The sequence below is a fragment of the Lepidochelys kempii genome, chromosome 27, assembly GCF_965140265.1.
Source record: "Lepidochelys kempii isolate rLepKem1 chromosome 27, rLepKem1.hap2, whole genome shotgun sequence".
In the NCBI taxonomy this organism is placed as follows: domain Eukaryota; kingdom Metazoa; phylum Chordata; order Testudines; family Cheloniidae; genus Lepidochelys; species Lepidochelys kempii.
This window is the reverse complement of record NC_133282.1, coordinates 14563741-14582014: the sequence shown is the minus strand read 5'-3', so window position 1 is coordinate 14582014 and position 18274 is coordinate 14563741. Positions and strand designations below refer to the sequence as shown.

The following is an 18274-nucleotide window of genomic DNA, read 5'->3' as shown; positions in this document are numbered from 1 at the left end:
ATAAAGTGCTCTTGAGTTACGGAAACATTCTAGGCTCTTGTTGAATCAAGTGCTCTTTCCGTTTCAGAAATACACGCCACGGGATTCAACTATCAAAATGAAGATGAGAAAGTTACTCTCTCCTTTCCCAGTACTCTACAAAAAGGTAAGAGGTGCTTCCAAAATCTCTCAGGGCAATCGACTTAAGATAATTCGACTGCTGCAGTAATTAAAGTGGTGTTTCACATCCACACTGTGCTTGTTCTTCAGCTGTGCGCATCCTCACCAGGCGTGCTTCCACCAACTTAACTGTGTGGGGCAATGAAAGCTGGAGCCCCGCTGTCCCAGGGCTGACAGCTCACAGCTGGAGACTCCATACTGCCCAGGGGTGTGGGGGGCTCCAGCTGTCAGCCCTGAGGCAGGTGAGCTCCAGATGTGAGCCCCGCAGTGGCGCTGACAGCCAACAGGCAATGTAAGTAACACTGTCTACACAGATACTGTGTCACCTAACTACATTGATTTAAGTGCTACGTGTCTCATGGATGTGGAGTTAAGTTGGTGTAGTGAGCGACTCACATCGGTGGGAGCTACATTTTAGTGTAGACGCTTACAAAACTGTCTTACGTCAACCTAACTCTGTAGTGTAGACCAGGCCTCAGACTGACATGCTACTTGTCTCAGCCAAGTTAAAATACTGTCACTTGGGATGGGTCTGTCTGCCTCTCTTATTGTGTATTCCTTTTGCAGTGTGTTTCGTTTAAAATTTCCCCCCCTGAATTTCACAATCTGATGGGAAAATGTCAGGCAACTGAACAGTTAGGGCCCAGTTTCTAACTAGCTTAAGAATTAATATTTACATTGCAGTTAAACAGAGGGGCCAGTTTCCATAAAGCGTCAGTGTTGTTAGTAGGCTGTCAATTAAACTTGCAGTTAACGCAAGCGATTAATGCAAAACAAAATAACTAGATTAAAAAAAATAGCTGCGATTAATTGCAGTTTTAATCGTCCTGGAAAACAACAATAGAATACCAATTTGAATTTATAATAAGTATTTTTGGATGTTTTTCTACATTTTCAAATATATTTATTTCAATTACAATGCACAATACAAAATATACAGTGCTCATTTTGTATTATTGTTTTGATTACGAATATACTCAAAAACAAAACAATGTAAAACTTTAGAGCCTACAAGGCCACTCAGTCCTACTTCTTGTTCAGCCAATCACTAAGACAAAAAAGTTTGTTTACATTTATGGGAGGTAATGCTGCCTGCTTCTTATTGACAATGTCACCTGGCAATGAGAACAGGCCTTTACATGGCACTGTTGTAGCTGGCATAGCCAGGTATTTGTGCCGGATATGCTAAACATTCGTATGCCCCTTCATGCTTCAACTTGTAGGCTCTAAAGTTTTACATTGCTTTGGCTGTGACTACAGTTACGTTAAAAATAAAAATCTACATTTGTAAATTGCACTTTCATGATAAAGAGATTGCACTACAGTAGGATTTCTCAATCTTTTTCTTTCTGAGCCCCCCCCCACCCGCCCCCCCAAAAAAAGGCTATAAAAACTCCACGGCCCACCTATGTCACAACATCTGTTTTTCTGCATATAAAAGCCAGGGCTGGCATTAGGGGGTAGCAAGCAGGGCAGTTGCTGGGGCCCCACACCACAGGGGCCCCTGCAAAGCTACATTGCTCAGGCTTCAGCCCCAGGTGGTGAGACTCAGGGTACTGGGCTTCAGCTCCATGCAGGCTCCAGCGAGTCTGTTAGCCCTGATTGGCAGACCCCCTGAAACCACCTCGCAGCGCCCCAGGGGGCCCTGGTCCCCTGGTTGAGAACCACTGCACTACAGTAATTGTATGAGGTGAATTGAAAAATACAATTTCTTTTGTTCAGTGCAAATATTTGTAATAACAAATAATATAAAGTGAGCACTGTATACTTTGTGTTGTGTTGTAATTGAAATAAATATATTTAAAAATGTAGAAAAACATCCAAAAATATATATAATACATTTAAATTGGCGGTCTATTAGTGATTTAAAGTGTGATTAAAATGGCAATTAGTCGTGACTATTTTTATCTCACGATTAATTGTGAATATTTTTTAATCGTTGTACAGTCCTGGTTAATAATTATCTAGTTAATTGAAAAACTCCTTTGTATAGAACTCCCTATATGAAGAGGGTGAGGATCATAGAAAATGGGCATGGTTCAGGTTACCATGACTCCTCTGCTCTGGCTCTTTTCTGGCTAGAGTTGCTTTCCGTTCTCAGTTCCCACCAAACAGGTAGCTTAATTGTTCACTGAATATTTTGGGTGTCTTGGCTAGGTGAAAACAAGACAAGAAGAGGACCAAGAAAAATTGGTGACCTGGGAATGACAGAAGTTGCTTAAGACTCAGCCCTCTTCTAGAGTCTTGATTCCATAACTGGGGATTAATGAGTGTTTGTATGGTGTTTTAAACATGTAAAACACAGTGCAAAGTGCTAAGTATTTGCTTGTAAAGTGCCTTAGTATCCCTGAATAAAAGATGTAGTAAGGGCAAAGTACTACAATGTAAGACTGCTCTATTTCAAGATTTACTCAGGATACTTATTCCCTTTCTGTCATCTAAACATAAAGTAACTTTTTGAGGCCAGTTTAGACCTCAGCATTGTTCAAGTAGTTGTTAGGGTTGGTGACATCATTGGATAGTCTAGGAGATGAATAGTTTCACATCTGACATGAGTTAAAATCTCTCCCAGGTTGGAAGGGACTGGTTATTGAGAGGCTTATATAAAATGAGCATTTGGATTCAGCCCATGTCCTGGAGGGGCTGATGTCCATCTCGCACAAATCCGTACCACAGTTGGGTCTTCTAGGCAGTCTCCTTTGGCAGCCCATGCAGAGAGGACCAAGACTGAATGGGTATGAAAAGTAAACTGAACTATCTTCTGACCTGATGGGGAGAAATCGATTAAAAGGTTGATACATTGGTGGGACACTGCAGATGCTCATACTTAAGTGTTTGTGCTGACTGAAATCACGTGGCCTACTGGTATTGCAGCATTTAAAGAAATCTTCCTATCAAGCCCCACACATTGTCTTGGCTATGGAATATTACCCAGCAGAAGTACCCTTTCTGCAGGTGGTGGTTTGGTGCTGACAACTCCAGGAATCTTTCAACAGATCCTTTGTGCTTGATATTGTCCTCTGTGGTTAGGCTTATTAACTGTTTTGCACAGTAATTAGTAGATTAATTTGTAGTTCAGTGGGAAAACATGTGCAGGTGATCGTTGTCTGCCTATAGAGATCATGGTGCCTAGCAGTGGCAGCATTGTAGTGAATTTGATAACGGCAATTTGTATGGTAAAATACTAGTGTCTGGGTCGGTTGGAAACACCCCTCTTGTAGAGATGTTTAAATATTTCACTGACTTAAAAAAAAAAAAAAAAAAAAAAATCTAGTGCAGGTTACTATCTACCTAGCTGTTTACAAAAAAGAATCAAGATTTGAAAGATACAAAATTTTAACTACTTTTAAAAATTCCATATTTCATTCTCTCATACTTCACTGTCTCAGTTCTTGAAGTTCCTCTCCTGGCTCCTCCAAGAAAGATTGGGGAGCTGCAGCAGGCTTCACATTTCATGTGCAGATGCACAAAGTCTGATTCCATGCATATAGCACTTAGCCTGTTGGTCTAGTTTGTTCATTATTGTGAGCCAGTAGAAGATTGAAATTTACAAGAATCCTATTTGTTCAATTATATTTGGCAGTAGCAGGTTGAAATTAAAACACAATGATGGGATTAAAGGTTTGTGGGTCCTCTTTTCTAGAATTCTAGTAGGCTTTTGCAAGAGCATATTTTAAATAAGAACAATTGTGCCTGAGCCTTAAAAATTACTGTCAGTCTAGCTCCTTAGTTAACAGTTGATTCTACATTAGAACTGTATCAGTGATTGGATTGCACTTGAATAAAGTTTAATTTGCATTGACACTGTAAATGACATTCACTTGACTTGAGACCTGCTCTACAAAGAACATTCTCACTGACACACTAGGTAAACAGCACTCGTGATAAAGTTACTTTGATGTGTCGGACACTGAAAGATGATTCTGTGATTGTTTGCTTTCAGCAATAGTGAAGTTTGCTCGTGAACACCAGAGGTGATTCTAATCATCTGCCTGCCATTGAGAGTTAAGCTTAGGAGCTATTTATGTGAGAGACTGTTTATCTGTTCTCTTGTTACCCAGAAAGGACTAAGCTGAATTAATATAGTGCTCTCCAAGCTTTGAATATACAAACTCCTTGTTAACTGTGTGGCACTTCTGTTTGCTGAGAGATTTTTTTAGGTTGGAATTTGACACCACAGTTGAATAAGGTGTATATTTTTATCTTTGCATGCAGATGTGTAACGATTCTAAGCAGATACAAATGTTACTGTGCTCTATTCTGTAGGTTATTGGCATGTTGCCTTTCTTAGCAAGATCAGGTTCCCATTTGGTGCTGAGGCATCAAGGGCAGAATAAATCCTGGATGTAACTGAATTAGATGTTAGAGCTCAGACAGAGCTCTACCTTGACTACTGTATTAGATTTTCATAAGATTCTATTAATAACCACTTAGGCACTCCATATAAATAGGCTTTCTAAGCCTACCTGTGGAGTTAAAATTAGCATCCCATCATGCATCCCTTACTCATAATTATAATGGTTGCTGTATCAGGTCCTTAAATTAGATAGAAAGGTAGAGCTTAGTCTGGTTACAATAAAGTAATAGAGTAGAAAAAGTGAATACAAGCGGAAGCCTCACAGGTACTGTACCAGTCAATTGCGGTATCTCCATGGCTGGTGAGATTCTGCTTGTATTACTCCTAAAGCTTAGCTGCCATTGAGCAGTGTTCTGTGCGATGCTGCCAAAAGCGGGGGGTGGTTTTGAGGGGTGCTGGCGATGGAGCGGTGGGTGGGGACGAATTGGAGGGAAGAGTTATTTCAGAAGGGCAGTGAGCCAACTAAATAGCTTGGCCTGAAAAAACAGACAAAATAAATGTTCTGTTTGGCACCTTCAAATAACATGTCCCATCTGTTCTTTTTTTGTCACAGGGACAGGGACGTTAAAGATAGACTTTGTTGGAGAGTTGAATGATAAAATGAAAGGTTTCTATAGAAGTAAATATACCACCCCTTCCGGAGACACGCGCTATGCTGCTGTCACTCAATTTGAGGTATGAGCTGTATTTGTGTTTTCAGAAAGGGTCATTCTTAATATAAGATTTACTCTTGGGAAAAGACTTGGGTACAGTTTTTCTAGTCTCAACTACAAACATGGCCTGATTTTTTTGGAATCCATATTTTCCACGTCTCACTCTCAGCAAAGTAAAAGGTAATAAAAAATAAGCTTTGTACTGTGACCTAAAAGTCAAATTCAGGGTCTGGCAAATTCCTCAGTCAAGGTCTCTGTCTATATATAGTATATGCATATGTATAACAGCTGCAGTGTTAGAAACGAATTCCTTTAACAGCTGCTTTGAACCAAATGTCCATATAAATTGCCTTTTGAAAGTATACTAATTTTTTAATTTGACTGTCTGACTTACTCACAATATCTTAATGGCACTCAGGTTGTGTGCTGTCTTGTGTCTCAAGTATTCTATAACTGTTGACATCATGAAATGTTTATACCATTCTTTAAACCAGTGGTCTCCAACCTTTTTACACACAAAATCACTTTTTGAATTTAAGGGCAACCCAGGATCTACCCCGCCCCTTCCCTGAGGCCCCGCCCACTCCATCCACCCCGTTGCTCGCTCTCTCCCCCCCCCCCCACTTTCACCGGACAGGGGGTTGGGGTTTGGGAGAGGGGGTGCGGGTGCTGGGCTGGGACCAAGCGGTTTGCAGTGTGGAGGGGGGCTCCCGCCTGGGACAGGGGATGAGAGGTGCAAGCGCTGGGAGGGAGTTTGAGTGCAGGAAGGGGCTCCGGGCTGGTGCGGTATGGGGTACTGGCTCCTGCTGGGAGGCACTTACCTCAGGTAGCTCCTGGTCGGCGGCATAGCAGGGCTAAGGCAGGCTCCCTGCCTGCCCCAGTCCCACACTGCTCCTGTAAGGGGCCCATGTGCCCCTGGGGAGGGCACGTGGCTCCGCGTGCTGCCTCTCTCTTCAGGCACTGCCCCCGCAGCACCCCTTGGTCACGGTTCCCAGTTCCCAGTCAATGGGAGCTGCGGAGGCGGTGCTTTCAGGCAGGTGCAGCATGTGGAGACCCCTGCCTCCCCCTCCCCTGGGGCTGCAGGGGTGTGCTGGCCACTTCTGGGAGCAGTGTGGGGATGGGGCAGGCAGGGAGCCTTAGTGGCAGCCCTGCTGCACTGCCGAATTTTTAGCAGCCAGAGATCGCGATCCCTCCAGGATCAACCAGTTGATCGCGATTGACCAGTTGGTGACCACTGGTTTAACAGTTGTCTTAGTTTGTTACATAAACAAAACCATGAAGCACTCTTTCCTTTATCTAATGCACATAAAACATACCGTAGTGCGTGCAGTCTAATGAGATAATACAACCAAGGGGTCCTGTGTGCTTTCTATGGATGTCTGTGCACTCTCCCTTTCACATGACTGAAGCATTACTCAGGTCATGGCTGTGCTGAATTTTGCTCAGGGACTGTAAACTTCAGTGGCAACACAAGATGAATTTCTGTTGCCTTTTTTTTAACCTGAGAGTGAATTAAACTATATGCTAAGAGAAAACACACTAATCCAAGGGCCAAGGAAAATGAATAAGGAAACTTTTTCTAGCAGAGACTGACCATAGCTTGCCAGACTATCAATAGAATGTATTTTTATGTGCTTCATTGTGATAATCTTGGTGAAAGATTTGTTCAATTAATGCTCTTATTTCCTTCAGGCCACTGATGCTCGCAGAGCCTTCCCTTGCTGGGATGAACCTGCTATTAAGGCAACATTCGATATCTCATTGGTTGTCCCTAAAGACAGAGTAGCTTTGTCAAATATGGTAAGTGTTTAAAGTGCAAGTAACAAACTCAATTTTTTATAGCAACTGGCTATGTAGCGGTTTTATTTGCAAGTTAGTGATGTGTTTTGGTAATATCCATTAATAGGAAGATGGATTGTAGTATTTGTCATTACTAAGCAATTATACTTGATTGAGGGAAGCTTTTTTTAAAGTAGATACCCATTGCTAGTAGACGCTAGTACAGAAATTAAATACGCTGCACAAGCCAGAGAGGGTTGTTTATTAAAACGAGTCCTAACACGTGGCATGACGTGCTGCTCAATTAAATGAATGAAAAAAATTAAACTTTTGCTGGTTTAGATAGCTACATAAGCATGCATGGCATTTTATAGATGAATAGGACCGGTCTCCGCCCTGGAAAGCTGATAATTAAAGTTTAGATGTAACAGGAGCAAGTGGTAGCAATTTCATCGCAGGTACAAAGCGGGTATCTTCGCATTCCCAATTTTAAATATGGTGTAAAGCTTCATGATAGTCATTTGCTACTAAGAAACCACTTTTCAGAGTCTCATCCTACAGGCTCCTATTGTTGGGATGACTGTTTACTAGTAAAGGCCATTTTCAGTTAAGACTCAGTTTCCTCTGCTCGGGCAGCTTGATGCTGCAATGTGTTAATGCAAGCCAGAAGTCTTGTCCAGCACCATTTTGTTGCAGCCATCCATTCAGTGTTTGAACAAAAGAATCATGCTCTGAAAACTTCATATGGGAAACTGGCTCCATAGGCATGGGTCCTGTCACCAGTCCTGGAGAGCGGGAGTCCAGGAACTGATAGCAAAAGCTATCCAGCAGACCTTAGCTACTGCAGTCTGATATTACTTGTGGAGTAAACGATACAAAATAAGTATTTGTGTTTCGGGGGGCTATAAATCTAATGAGCATTTTAAAGTTGTAATCCAGTGTTGCTTTTCATGGAACTAATCTGATTCCTTTTCCTGTTTTGTTGGAAAGAATGTCACTGATCGGAAGCCATACCCTGATGATGAAAATCTGGTGGAAGTGAAGTTTGCCCGCACACCTGTGATGTCAACGTACCTAGTAGCATTTGTGGTGGGAGAATATGACTTTGTAGAGACCAGGTCATCTGATGGTGTGTTAATCCGTGTTTACACTCCTGTTGGCAAAGCAGAACAGGGAAAGTTCGCATTAGAGGTAAATGCGCTTGAAGTGATTTCTCCACTACTTGTATAGTCCCCAGTTGCGGGGAGCCTATGTTCTGGCTGGGTTCTATCAACAGCACAGTTAATGTGAAACTTGTCATGCTGCTTTGGTTTTGGTTTGATTAGTGACATGGAGAAACAAGGCTTGATAGTAAACTGAAATTCATTACATACAAAGAAAACATGAAGTCATGACAAAAATCTAGATTCTGACCCAACTGAGATGATTTAGCGTTATCACCTTTTATATAAAGTCAGTGTAAGGTAGTAGAGATTTGCTGAAGCCTGGAAAAAATTGGGGTACTTCCAAATGTTGGTACTCTGGCATTCCTGGAAGTCCCACCTTTTAGAAGTGGGATTTCTGGGGAAGAGAGCCAGTATGTGCTGCTTTCTGGAGTACTTACAGCCATGTGGAAATGTCAGTTCTGGCCTATCATTGTGAGTTAGTTCAAAATGTTTACTAGGTTTTTCCTTTTATTTTTTTGTAGGTTGCTGCTAAAACTCTGCCTTTTTATAAGGGCTACTTCAATGTTCCTTATCCTCTTCCTAAAATTGATCTCATAGCTATTGCAGACTTTGCAGCTGGTAAAGTAACTCACTTTATTGCTGAACGGTATTGATTTTCTTTGAATTTTAAACATTTAGGAAGAGGTGTGTATCAATGTCAATAAACCTTTGTATTTATTTTATAAAGGTGCCATGGAGAACTGGGGCCTTGTTACTTATAGGTATGCTGTTAAAATACTGTCTTTCCCCCCTTTGCTCACTAATTTTGGAGGCAATCCAACTGGTTTTAGGGAGCTGTCATGATTGGGCTTCATCCCAAGTAAGGTTGAGTAACTTCCTCCAAACTCTAGCTTCAGTCTTGAGTAATTTAGGCTTTTACACCAGAATGCACTGGTGTTCACATCTCAGAAGGGCAAGAATGAACTTTTAAGACTACTGGCCAAGATAGCCTTAAAGATTTTAAAAGCATCTGGCAGCAGCAGCTTCTGCAGAAAAAGAAAGTGTTTTCTTGGCTACATTCCCCCACCCTCTCCCAAGTTTTTGTAGTTATTTACACAGCTTAGAAAACTGTTTTTGATTTTTGCATGTTCTAGCCGTAGTCAGTAAACTTCTGCAACCATAGGACAAACATGTGGGTTGAGTAATTTTTAAAACTTTATCTTGCTTTCCATTTTCAGTTGCTTGATCAGATGAGCTAAATTTCATACCTTCTGCTTGATAGTCTCGTGTTTGTTTTGAGCTGTTGGAAGGCGCTCCCTTCAGCCTCTGCAACATGAGACTCTCATTAGCTCTAGATTAATTAGCACTGAAGTGATATTTCAGGATTTTTCTTCTTTTAAATTTACTCCATTAATTTGGCCTTACAAAATTGTCATGAAAAATTACTGGCTCATGCACAAAATCTACTTGCTTGCTCTACTGTGCTGATGAGAACTGATATTTTTTTCTCTGTGCAAAAATTATTTGCCCTGAGTGAGTAGAATTTTGAAAGCCTGCTTTAATGCTAGTGCTATGTTCTCCCCTTGCATTCAGATTGGCAGTTTTGCCTCTTACCTGTATGATAGATAGGAGGCTGGCATAATGTGCAGGCTATATTTTATCCAAGACATTTTTCCCCCTTAGAGTTGCAGGAGTCTAAAAGTCTCTTCTGATTGACCTACTGAGCCATGGTTGTGTTGCAGGTGTTTGTAGATTTCTTTAGAGTTTCCCTTATAGGATCACAAGTGAAATGAGTGTGTGTGTCTGTGTGTGGATATTCGTATGCATCTGAGATGGTAAATGTAACACGACTGATGATTGGGCACGTGGATGGGTGGAGACTCCCTCTGGGTTGAGTGTGGGAAAGAAGGCTTGCTTTGCATACATTATGAAGTGTGAAAGCAAATTGCAGTCAAGGTGAGACTTCCCCCTGTTTTTTCTAGTCATGTAGCTGGACTATTTTTTGCAGAATAAAGTTTTTCTCCTGTCTGGGTTTCTTGCCCTTGATTTCATGCATACTTTGAGGAAGTGTTGCCCCAACTCATCCCAACAGCTCTGAAATTTAATGTAACTGCTTTTATGTGCAAACTGAAACAACTTCTGTTTTTCAGTTGTGCGGATCATGTTTGTAGGTTGCTTAGGTAATTCAGACTTTGAAATCTTATTTTTCCCAGGTGTGTGCTGCTCAATTAATTTATCTTTATTTCTTAAAAAACAGGGAGACTGCACTGCTGATTGATCCCAAAAATTCCTGCTCTTCGTCCCGCCAATGGGTTGCTTTGGTTGTGGGACACGAACTTGCTCATCAGTGGTTTGGAAACCTTGTCACCATGGTATCTAATATTTAAAGTATTTTTATTATTATTTGTATTACCATAGCACCTAGGAGCCCTAATCATGGAACAGTACCACATTGTGCTAGGCACTGTACAAATGCAGAACAAAAAGACTGTCCCCACCCCAAGACACTTGCAAGCTAATTAAGAAGAGATGTATCGTATGTTTAGATTTGACATGCTTCTCCTAGATTCTTCATGTGCCCCCTACAGTATCATGTAATAGACAGGTTGAGTAGATACTTTACAAAGCTGTCTTTTTAAAGTGGATTTTAAAATACTTACTTGACCAGATGCTCCTGAAGAACAGATGTATAAAGAGAAAAATGCTAATTAACCTGTTCTAGTTTATGTGTGCATGAGTTAATGTTAAGAAATTGACAGCGTCTGTTTGAATGTAGTCAGAGAGTGGGAAGACAACAGCAAGTTTCCATGGAAATGAGTTAAGCCACCATATTAGATTACTTCTAAAGTGATAAATCATCATTTTCCTTTCTGGTAGGGATGATTCACTGTGTCATCAGCAACTTTTCATACTAAGCAGGCCTTCTCAGTTTGTGACACTGGGACTGTATTATTCTAATCCATTAGTTGAAAAGTTGCCTGGTAGTAGCTGACATAGATTATTTTGGGTCCATAGGGAACCAGTCTTCTGAATGATTGAAGCTGAAGCCATTTAGATGGGAATAAAAGTACGTGAGAGGCAGCAGGTTGAAAGGTGCTAATAAACGCCTCACTGTGCTTACAAACCTGAAAGCCATGTTTACTGAAGTGTCTGCCGACAAATGGCCTCTGCCGATCCTGATTAGATCTTTGCGGCGTTGTTGTAGCCTGATGCTCTCTTTCTTCTGAAGCCCCATCAAAAAAACCCTGCTAATGGGTCCTTGAAAGCCAACCATGTTACATATTAGGAAGCTTATGCGTTGCCAAAAGCAGAGTATGTTTGGTAATTGAACTAGAAGCACTGCAGCAAAAAGAGCATGGCTTCTGGGGCCAGCAGTTTCCTAGCCGTATCTTTTAGGCTGCCAAAACAGAGGTCATGACTTGGGTGAAAGATAGATTTAGATGTCACTTCACAGGGAAAGCAGTAAGGAAGGGGTTTTCAGATTTTTCTATAGTGTGGCATGCATCATAATAGAAAGTCTTGTGCACCACTTCTTTTCCCATTCACAATTGCACAGGCTACCTCCCTCAGTGACTCAAGTCCCATCCCTGTGACAGCAACAGCAAATAAGAGGAAAAGTAATACAGTAGAGACCTGTTTACGCAAGGTAGCGCCATGCCTTCCACTGCTCCCTGTTTAACACACGAGACTCGTTAACACGCAGTACAGGAACTTGCTAGGTAGCGCTACGGATTTGCTCACTAACTCACTGACATAGAAATCGACAGGAAGTGCGGAGCTGGAAACGTGTTGTACGTCTTTACTGATATTGCATGCACGCTTAGTCATTGTCACGCTAGAGAGATATACAATATATAGTAGTGTTATAGTAATATATATACTACATTAGAAAATTTTAACCGTAGGCCTAATATAACAGCAGAGGGCAAGCATCAGCGTTCCTACACTGTAGAAGAAAAGCTAGCTGCAATAGATAGAGTAAATAGCGGAGAAACCCAGGCCAAAGTTTCAAAAGATACTGGGATTGCCGAATCTACTTTCCGAGGACGGCTAAAAACCAAATCTAAATTGAACGGCTTTGTACAAAATATCGATTCTGCCTCAGGGCTTAAGCAAAAATGTGTGCGCTATTCAGTAAAACCCACAATAGACAAAGCCACACGCACGGGGTTTGCTCGGGAAAGGCTGAAAGGAATGCCGCTAAGTGGGCCAATGCTTCAAGCCCAAGCTACAAAATTTGGAAATTTAATGGGGGATGAATCATTCCAAGCCAACAAGGGGTTTATAAGTCATTTTAAAAAGCATCATGGCAGTAGCACAGGTATCGATTTCTGGAGAAAGCCAATCAGCCGACGAATCGGCTGCGAACACATTTCCTGCCGAGTTAAAATCTCTTTTACAAAATGAAGACTACCACGAAGAACAACTTTATAATTGTGATGAAACAGCTTTATTTGCAAAACTGCTACCTGATAAGACTTTAGCCTTTAATTATGAGAGACAGAAAACAGCTGGATTAAAAAAGGATAGTGTGACTTTTCTTTTTTGTAGTAATAAGACGGGCAGCCATAAGCTTACCCCTCTTCTCGTTGGCCACTTCCATAACCCTCGCTGCTTTAATCCCTCAGTAGAGCCAAACTACTAATAGTATACGCTAACAGCAAAAATGCTTGGATGACAAGACACATTTTCAGCAACTGGTTCCACAACCACTTTGTTCCAGCTGTTTGTAAGCATCTGCGGTCGAAGAAACTTGAAGCCAAAGCACTTTTGCTACTTGACAATTGTCCAGCCAATTCTCCAGCTGAATCACTGGTATCGAGCGATGGAAAAATTTGAGTGCTATACCTACCATTCAACACAACATCAAAAATTCAACTTTTAGACCAGAGCATTATTCAGAATTTTAAAAACAATTATTGACAGGAGCCTGATTTCGGTGATTGTGTCATGCGCGTCTTCAGGCATTTCCGAATTCCTGAAACAGTTAAACATGAAGGAAATTATTTATTTAGTTAAAAAAGCTTGGGATGGAGTAAAACAAAAGTCCATTGAAAACTGCTGGATGAAGGCTCTCGGTGATGCCTTTTCTGTCAAAGATGGCTCAGACTCGGAAAACTCCAGCAGTGGCACTGATTGAGAGCCAGACTTTGAAGGATTTTCGGAAGAAGACGTCCTACGAACACGCACACAGACAAAAGAAGATAAAGGTAAACTTCTCTTTCAAATTATAAAAGATTTTAGTTTGGATCCATTGCCGGAAATCATTACCGAGTGTCTGGAGATGGATGAAGATTGCCAGACTTCAGATTTTCTGTCCGAGGAAGAAATATTAATGGGATGCGAGGCTATGTCGGATTGCGAAAGTGATGGTGAGGATGTCATTGAAAAGGTCAACGTTTCGCCCACAGAAGCCTTTAGTGCTGTAGAAACTGTTGTAAGATTTATGGAGGGGCAAAATGTGGAAAATATCGAAATCATTCATCTGTGGCAAATGACAGACTTCATAAGAGAGAGAAAAAAAGTGAGCCAGAAAGCGCAGAAAATAACGGCGTTTTTTCTAAGTGAATCATAGACACTTTTTTCAGCATAGCCTTCTTAGCCCGCAGTCCGTTAACGTGCGGTCATGACGGCTTGACTCCCGACACCCGCGCGTAAACGGGTCTGTACTGTATTAAGATAGTATATAATGTATTTTTAGCTTTTAATGCAGTTGGACAGCTAGAAATTAAGAGAGCTGGCATTGTGTGATCAACCAGTTCTTTGTGGATCACTAGCAAGTGTTTTTGGGACACCAGTGGCTCACAGACAATCAGTGGTCTAACCGCAGCTTGAGAACCACTACAGTAAGGCATTTAAAAAGCAATATCACTTGTCTTATAAGGGCTTGGCTGCTTTGATAAAGTTTTACATTTTCTTTCCCTTTTGAAGCTTTGTCCCATTCATAAAGTTTTTTTCTTTTAATTTTCATATTTTCAAATTTTTTGTATTTGAAATAGGATTGTTTTGTGAAATGCAAGTCTTTCACTTTCCCATTTCAGGTAGCTTGTTGCACACAGGGAACAAAGATACTATCACTGCAGGAAGTGTCAGTTACATCATGGTTACAATGTGCCAATGTTGGATCTTACCTGATAGCACAGCCCTCAAATGCCAGCTCTTTAACACTGAGGATGTTAAACTAATTGGAATCAAAATAGTTCTGGGAAATAAATGGATGCCTGTGCAACAAGACTGTAGTTGTCTACCCCGGTCTTTAGTTTTCACTGGGGTAGGCTAGCAGCTTGTTGCACTTAGCATGTGACTGACAGCCACTTATACTTCATGAAATTAATACAGAAAAAACCTGACTTGTTGGGAGTTTGAAAGTAAAGTTGAATGTCTTTCATTTTTCAGTTGCATTAATCCTTTGACACCAGTACTACATTTAAGTTCTGGAACTTTGTCTTGAAAACAGATTTAATCAGAACTATAATGAAAATTGGACAGTCTCCGCTCTAAAAATAAATAATGTTGGACTTATCTGTGTAGAATGTCAGTAAAATTATTTCTTATCATATTCCCTCTGTGATGTTTCATTCTTAACTGGGAAGTAGAATTGCTGTGTGGCTGAATTTCTATTGAGTTGACTCTGCAGCACTTTTCTTCTCCTTAAATAGACATGGCAACTTAATCAAACATATCTGAATTTACCTACCACTGTTTTATAAGTAAGAGTACTATATCTGAAAGAAATAAGAGGATGGGAAAGTCTTTTCCTCTATTTTTTTTTTCCAGTTTCACATGTAGTCTGTTTCCTTATCTCAGTACAGTAGACATTCTCTCTCTTAGCCAGGGATGGAGAAGGAACATGCATTTAAAATATAGTACATATAATTGTACACCTGCAAAAATTGTCAGTGACTGAGTCTTGGATAGGTATAATCCAGAAATTACTTTAACTTCCTTTTTCAAGAAAAAAATTACTAGATTTCAGGTTTTCAGTATCTGTTTACAACAGTATTCTTTCTCCCTCAGGTATCCAAACTCCTTTTCCATTACCTGTAAGGACATTAATACAAAAATTCCTGTGCAGCTGTGGTTGATGGAGGCCTTTTCCAGGATTTGGCTACTTTGTTGAACTGTGGCCTTCCATGCCACAGACAGCTTCCCCAATCTGGTCTTCCCTTGTCAGCTTCCTGTAACTGTTCCCTCTGTGGCTCTGTGCTCAAATCCAGCCTCATATGCAGCTTGTACAGCAATTTCTTTTGTACCCTCTGCAGGTTTGCCCTCTCCATTTTGAGTTCTTGGAAGCACATCTCACCTAGCAAATGGTTGCTAGATAGGCCATTCTGCACTGGGTTCAGTTCAGTCCACAAGCTGTTCTAAGGCTAAAGGGGATACTTTTGTGTAACCAGTCTGCTGTGTGTTCTATTCCACTTCCTAAATTTGACTTCTCCATATTGTGGAATTCAGATACCAGCTCAGTAGACCTTTCTCTCTGATTTGCAGTTAACTGGGCCGTTAATAGGTTATAGTCTGTAATGCAGACTTTTTAGTTGAGTGAGTAGGAAGAGTTAAAATAAGTGAAACTAGAGAAATAAAGCATTTTATATTCAAATACTCTTTTCTTTCCAGGAATGGTGGACCCACCTCTGGCTGAATGAAGGCTTTGCCTCCTGGATCGAGTATCTCTGTGTAGACCACTGCTTCCCAGAATATGATATCTGGACTCAGTTTGTTTCTGCTGATTACACACGAGCTCAAGAGCTTGATGCCTTAGACAACAGTCATCCTATTGAAGTGAGCTGTAACTCCCTGCTACTGGCATTGTCTCTCTTTCAGTTAAACTAGGAATTCTTGGTAGAAACCTTCCACTGATAGCTAGAAAGGAGGGAAGTGTGCAGGCATTCACAATGCAAAGCAAAATCTCAAATTGCTTTTGCATCTAGTAGATTTTCTGTTAAAATAGGAAGGACTCTTCTAGTAAAAGTAGTACTTAAGGGAGATCTGAAAGCTCAAGCAATTGGTAATGGTTTAAAGACACTTCCATCTCTACTGACTTGAGCTGGCGAACTAGTGACCAAAACACATGGTTTTCCCTCTGACAACAGTGAAATGAGTTGTTGGGTCTCAGTCCAGTTCCCAGTCAATACTTGCCCACATTAGAAGCATCCACCACTAATTGGTACCTTTGAGCCTCAGCAGTGAGGGAAGGGTAGACCAGAGGGCAGTAACTTCCCTGTAATCCTTAGAGGTGGTCACTCCGGTTCAGAATTTGAGGCCCATTAACAGGACAATATGAGGAAACTCATGTTGCCGCTGCTTGTGCTGTACCTGTTCTGTGAACAAATAAGAATGTAAGTCTTCTGGGCTGTCAGTCTGGCACCTTAACCTAAAAATGCATAAAATGTCATTTAAAATTTTGAAAATTAGGCTGCTCATCTGCTTAGTATTTGTACAGGTGAGGTGGTAGCTGTTGGATCTATTCATATATATTTAGAGTCTAGCCTCCATTATATAAATGTGACAGGGATTTAATATGTTCAGTCAAGCTTTCAGATAATCAAGGAAATACTTAATGTAATAGATATCAGGGGGCATGATCCTGCTTTGCATAACAGGGAATTTTGGATACTTGTAGATGTACTGCTATCACCCACAGACAGGTACAGTGCTGGTACTCTTAGAAGTTTACTTTTCTCATTGCCCCATCAGTAACCAGTTTTCATTATATTATTTGTTTACTTTGAGCTCAACCAAATTTAGTCAAGTCAAAGTGTGAGTGTTTGAGTGTAGATCATGGGCCACAAAGGACTGGGACAAGACCTTCAGACCTATTTATTAGGGGCTGGAACCTAAGCACAAGACTGTCAACCTATAAACAAATCCTAACACCGCCATCTCTGAACAAATCTAGTTGAAGAGGCATATTAGGCAGGCTTAGTAAGAGATTCAGACATGGAGATAGGCTACATGAACCTCCTCTGTAGCTGAACTATTAAATAAGAATATTGTTTTAGCATTGGCTATTGAGACTTTTTTGTTCTGTTCATTGGAACTGGAGTTGCAGATAAGATGTTCTTATTCTAACTACACATTGTACTGTAAATCCCAGGTCAGCGTGGGCCACCCATCTGAAGTAGACGAAATATTTGATGCTATTTCTTATAGCAAAGGAGCATCTGTAATCCGAATGTTACATGACTACATTGGAGATGAGGTAAAAATGCACAATGCTATTGTACACAATTTAATTCAGATTGTTAGTAAAAACTCTTGTTGAACAGTTAAAAACAGATGTATGTTTGTCATTTCTGGTTGCTGAACGTTTATATTCCTGAACACTAATTTTCCCACTCAGTTTTGGGGAGCCATAACTACACTTCGAGAGGAAATGTAAACACCCTGAATAAATTCAAGGGGGAAGTAAGCTATTCGGACAATATAGAAACATGATTGTTTAAAAGTTCTAAATGCATTTGAAGCTTGAATGTCACCTACCAATAATGCTACAAAGCCATTTTGGTGCCTAATGTCACAACCTAGGAGAGTGGCAGATAAGTAAAACCGGTGCTAGGGATCCTTGACTGGTGTGTGGAAGTAAGTGCACTACACTGGAAGGCAAGTAAGAACCTCCTTTCTGGTGCAATTACATGTTTAATTGTATGTTTCTAGGATTTTCGGAAAGGAATGCATTTGTACTTAACCAGGTTCCAGCAGAGGAATGCAGCTACAGGTAATCAGCAGTTATTCTTGTACTTTATCCAGGAAAGCTCAACTCTGGAGAATTAAATTGTCAGCGGTATCTTGGGTTTCTAAAATACCCAGTTTCCCTGCTGAGTTGACTGAGATGCAAGGAAGTCAATAGACTTGCACTTGAGGTCATGTAATGAGTCAGTAGCTCAGCCTGGATTAGAACCCAATATACTCTTGGCTTTCTCCCAATCCGTTTCTCTAACCTCCGGAGTACACAAGCACGATGATCAGAAAGAGCTGTTTTTACCTCAGTAAAGCTGCCTGTGCAGTAGTCTAATTCAGAATTTTTGCCCTTGAGGCTTTTTTCTAATGAGTGGTTGGTTTTTCAGAGTAAATTGATAATTGGCCATTAAGGCTTCTGCAAATTTCCATTTGCAGAACTGATCACATGTGGGATTAAACGGATCAAATGAGGTTGTGTCCAGCGTATCTTGGCACTTATT

General features: G+C 40.8%; 1 protein-coding gene across 1 annotated transcript in view; it reads left to right on the top strand.

Annotated features, from left to right (window-relative positions):
• NPEPPS (aminopeptidase puromycin sensitive) overlaps window positions 1-18274 on the top strand; it is a 62605-nt gene that overhangs the window by 22424 nt on the left and 21907 nt on the right. Inside the window, exons 3-12 of the mRNA XM_073326253.1 lie at window positions 68-145; window positions 5070-5191; window positions 6862-6969; window positions 7939-8139; window positions 8636-8732; window positions 8842-8875; window positions 10351-10465; window positions 15711-15875; window positions 17191-17295; window positions 17751-17811. Coding sequence (XP_073182354.1) covers window positions 68-145; window positions 5070-5191; window positions 6862-6969; window positions 7939-8139; window positions 8636-8732; window positions 8842-8875; window positions 10351-10465; window positions 15711-15875; window positions 17191-17295; window positions 17751-17811 — 1086 coding nt within the window. The remainder of the gene's footprint in view (window positions 1-67; window positions 146-5069; window positions 5192-6861; window positions 6970-7938; window positions 8140-8635; window positions 8733-8841; window positions 8876-10350; window positions 10466-15710; window positions 15876-17190; window positions 17296-17750; window positions 17812-18274) is intronic.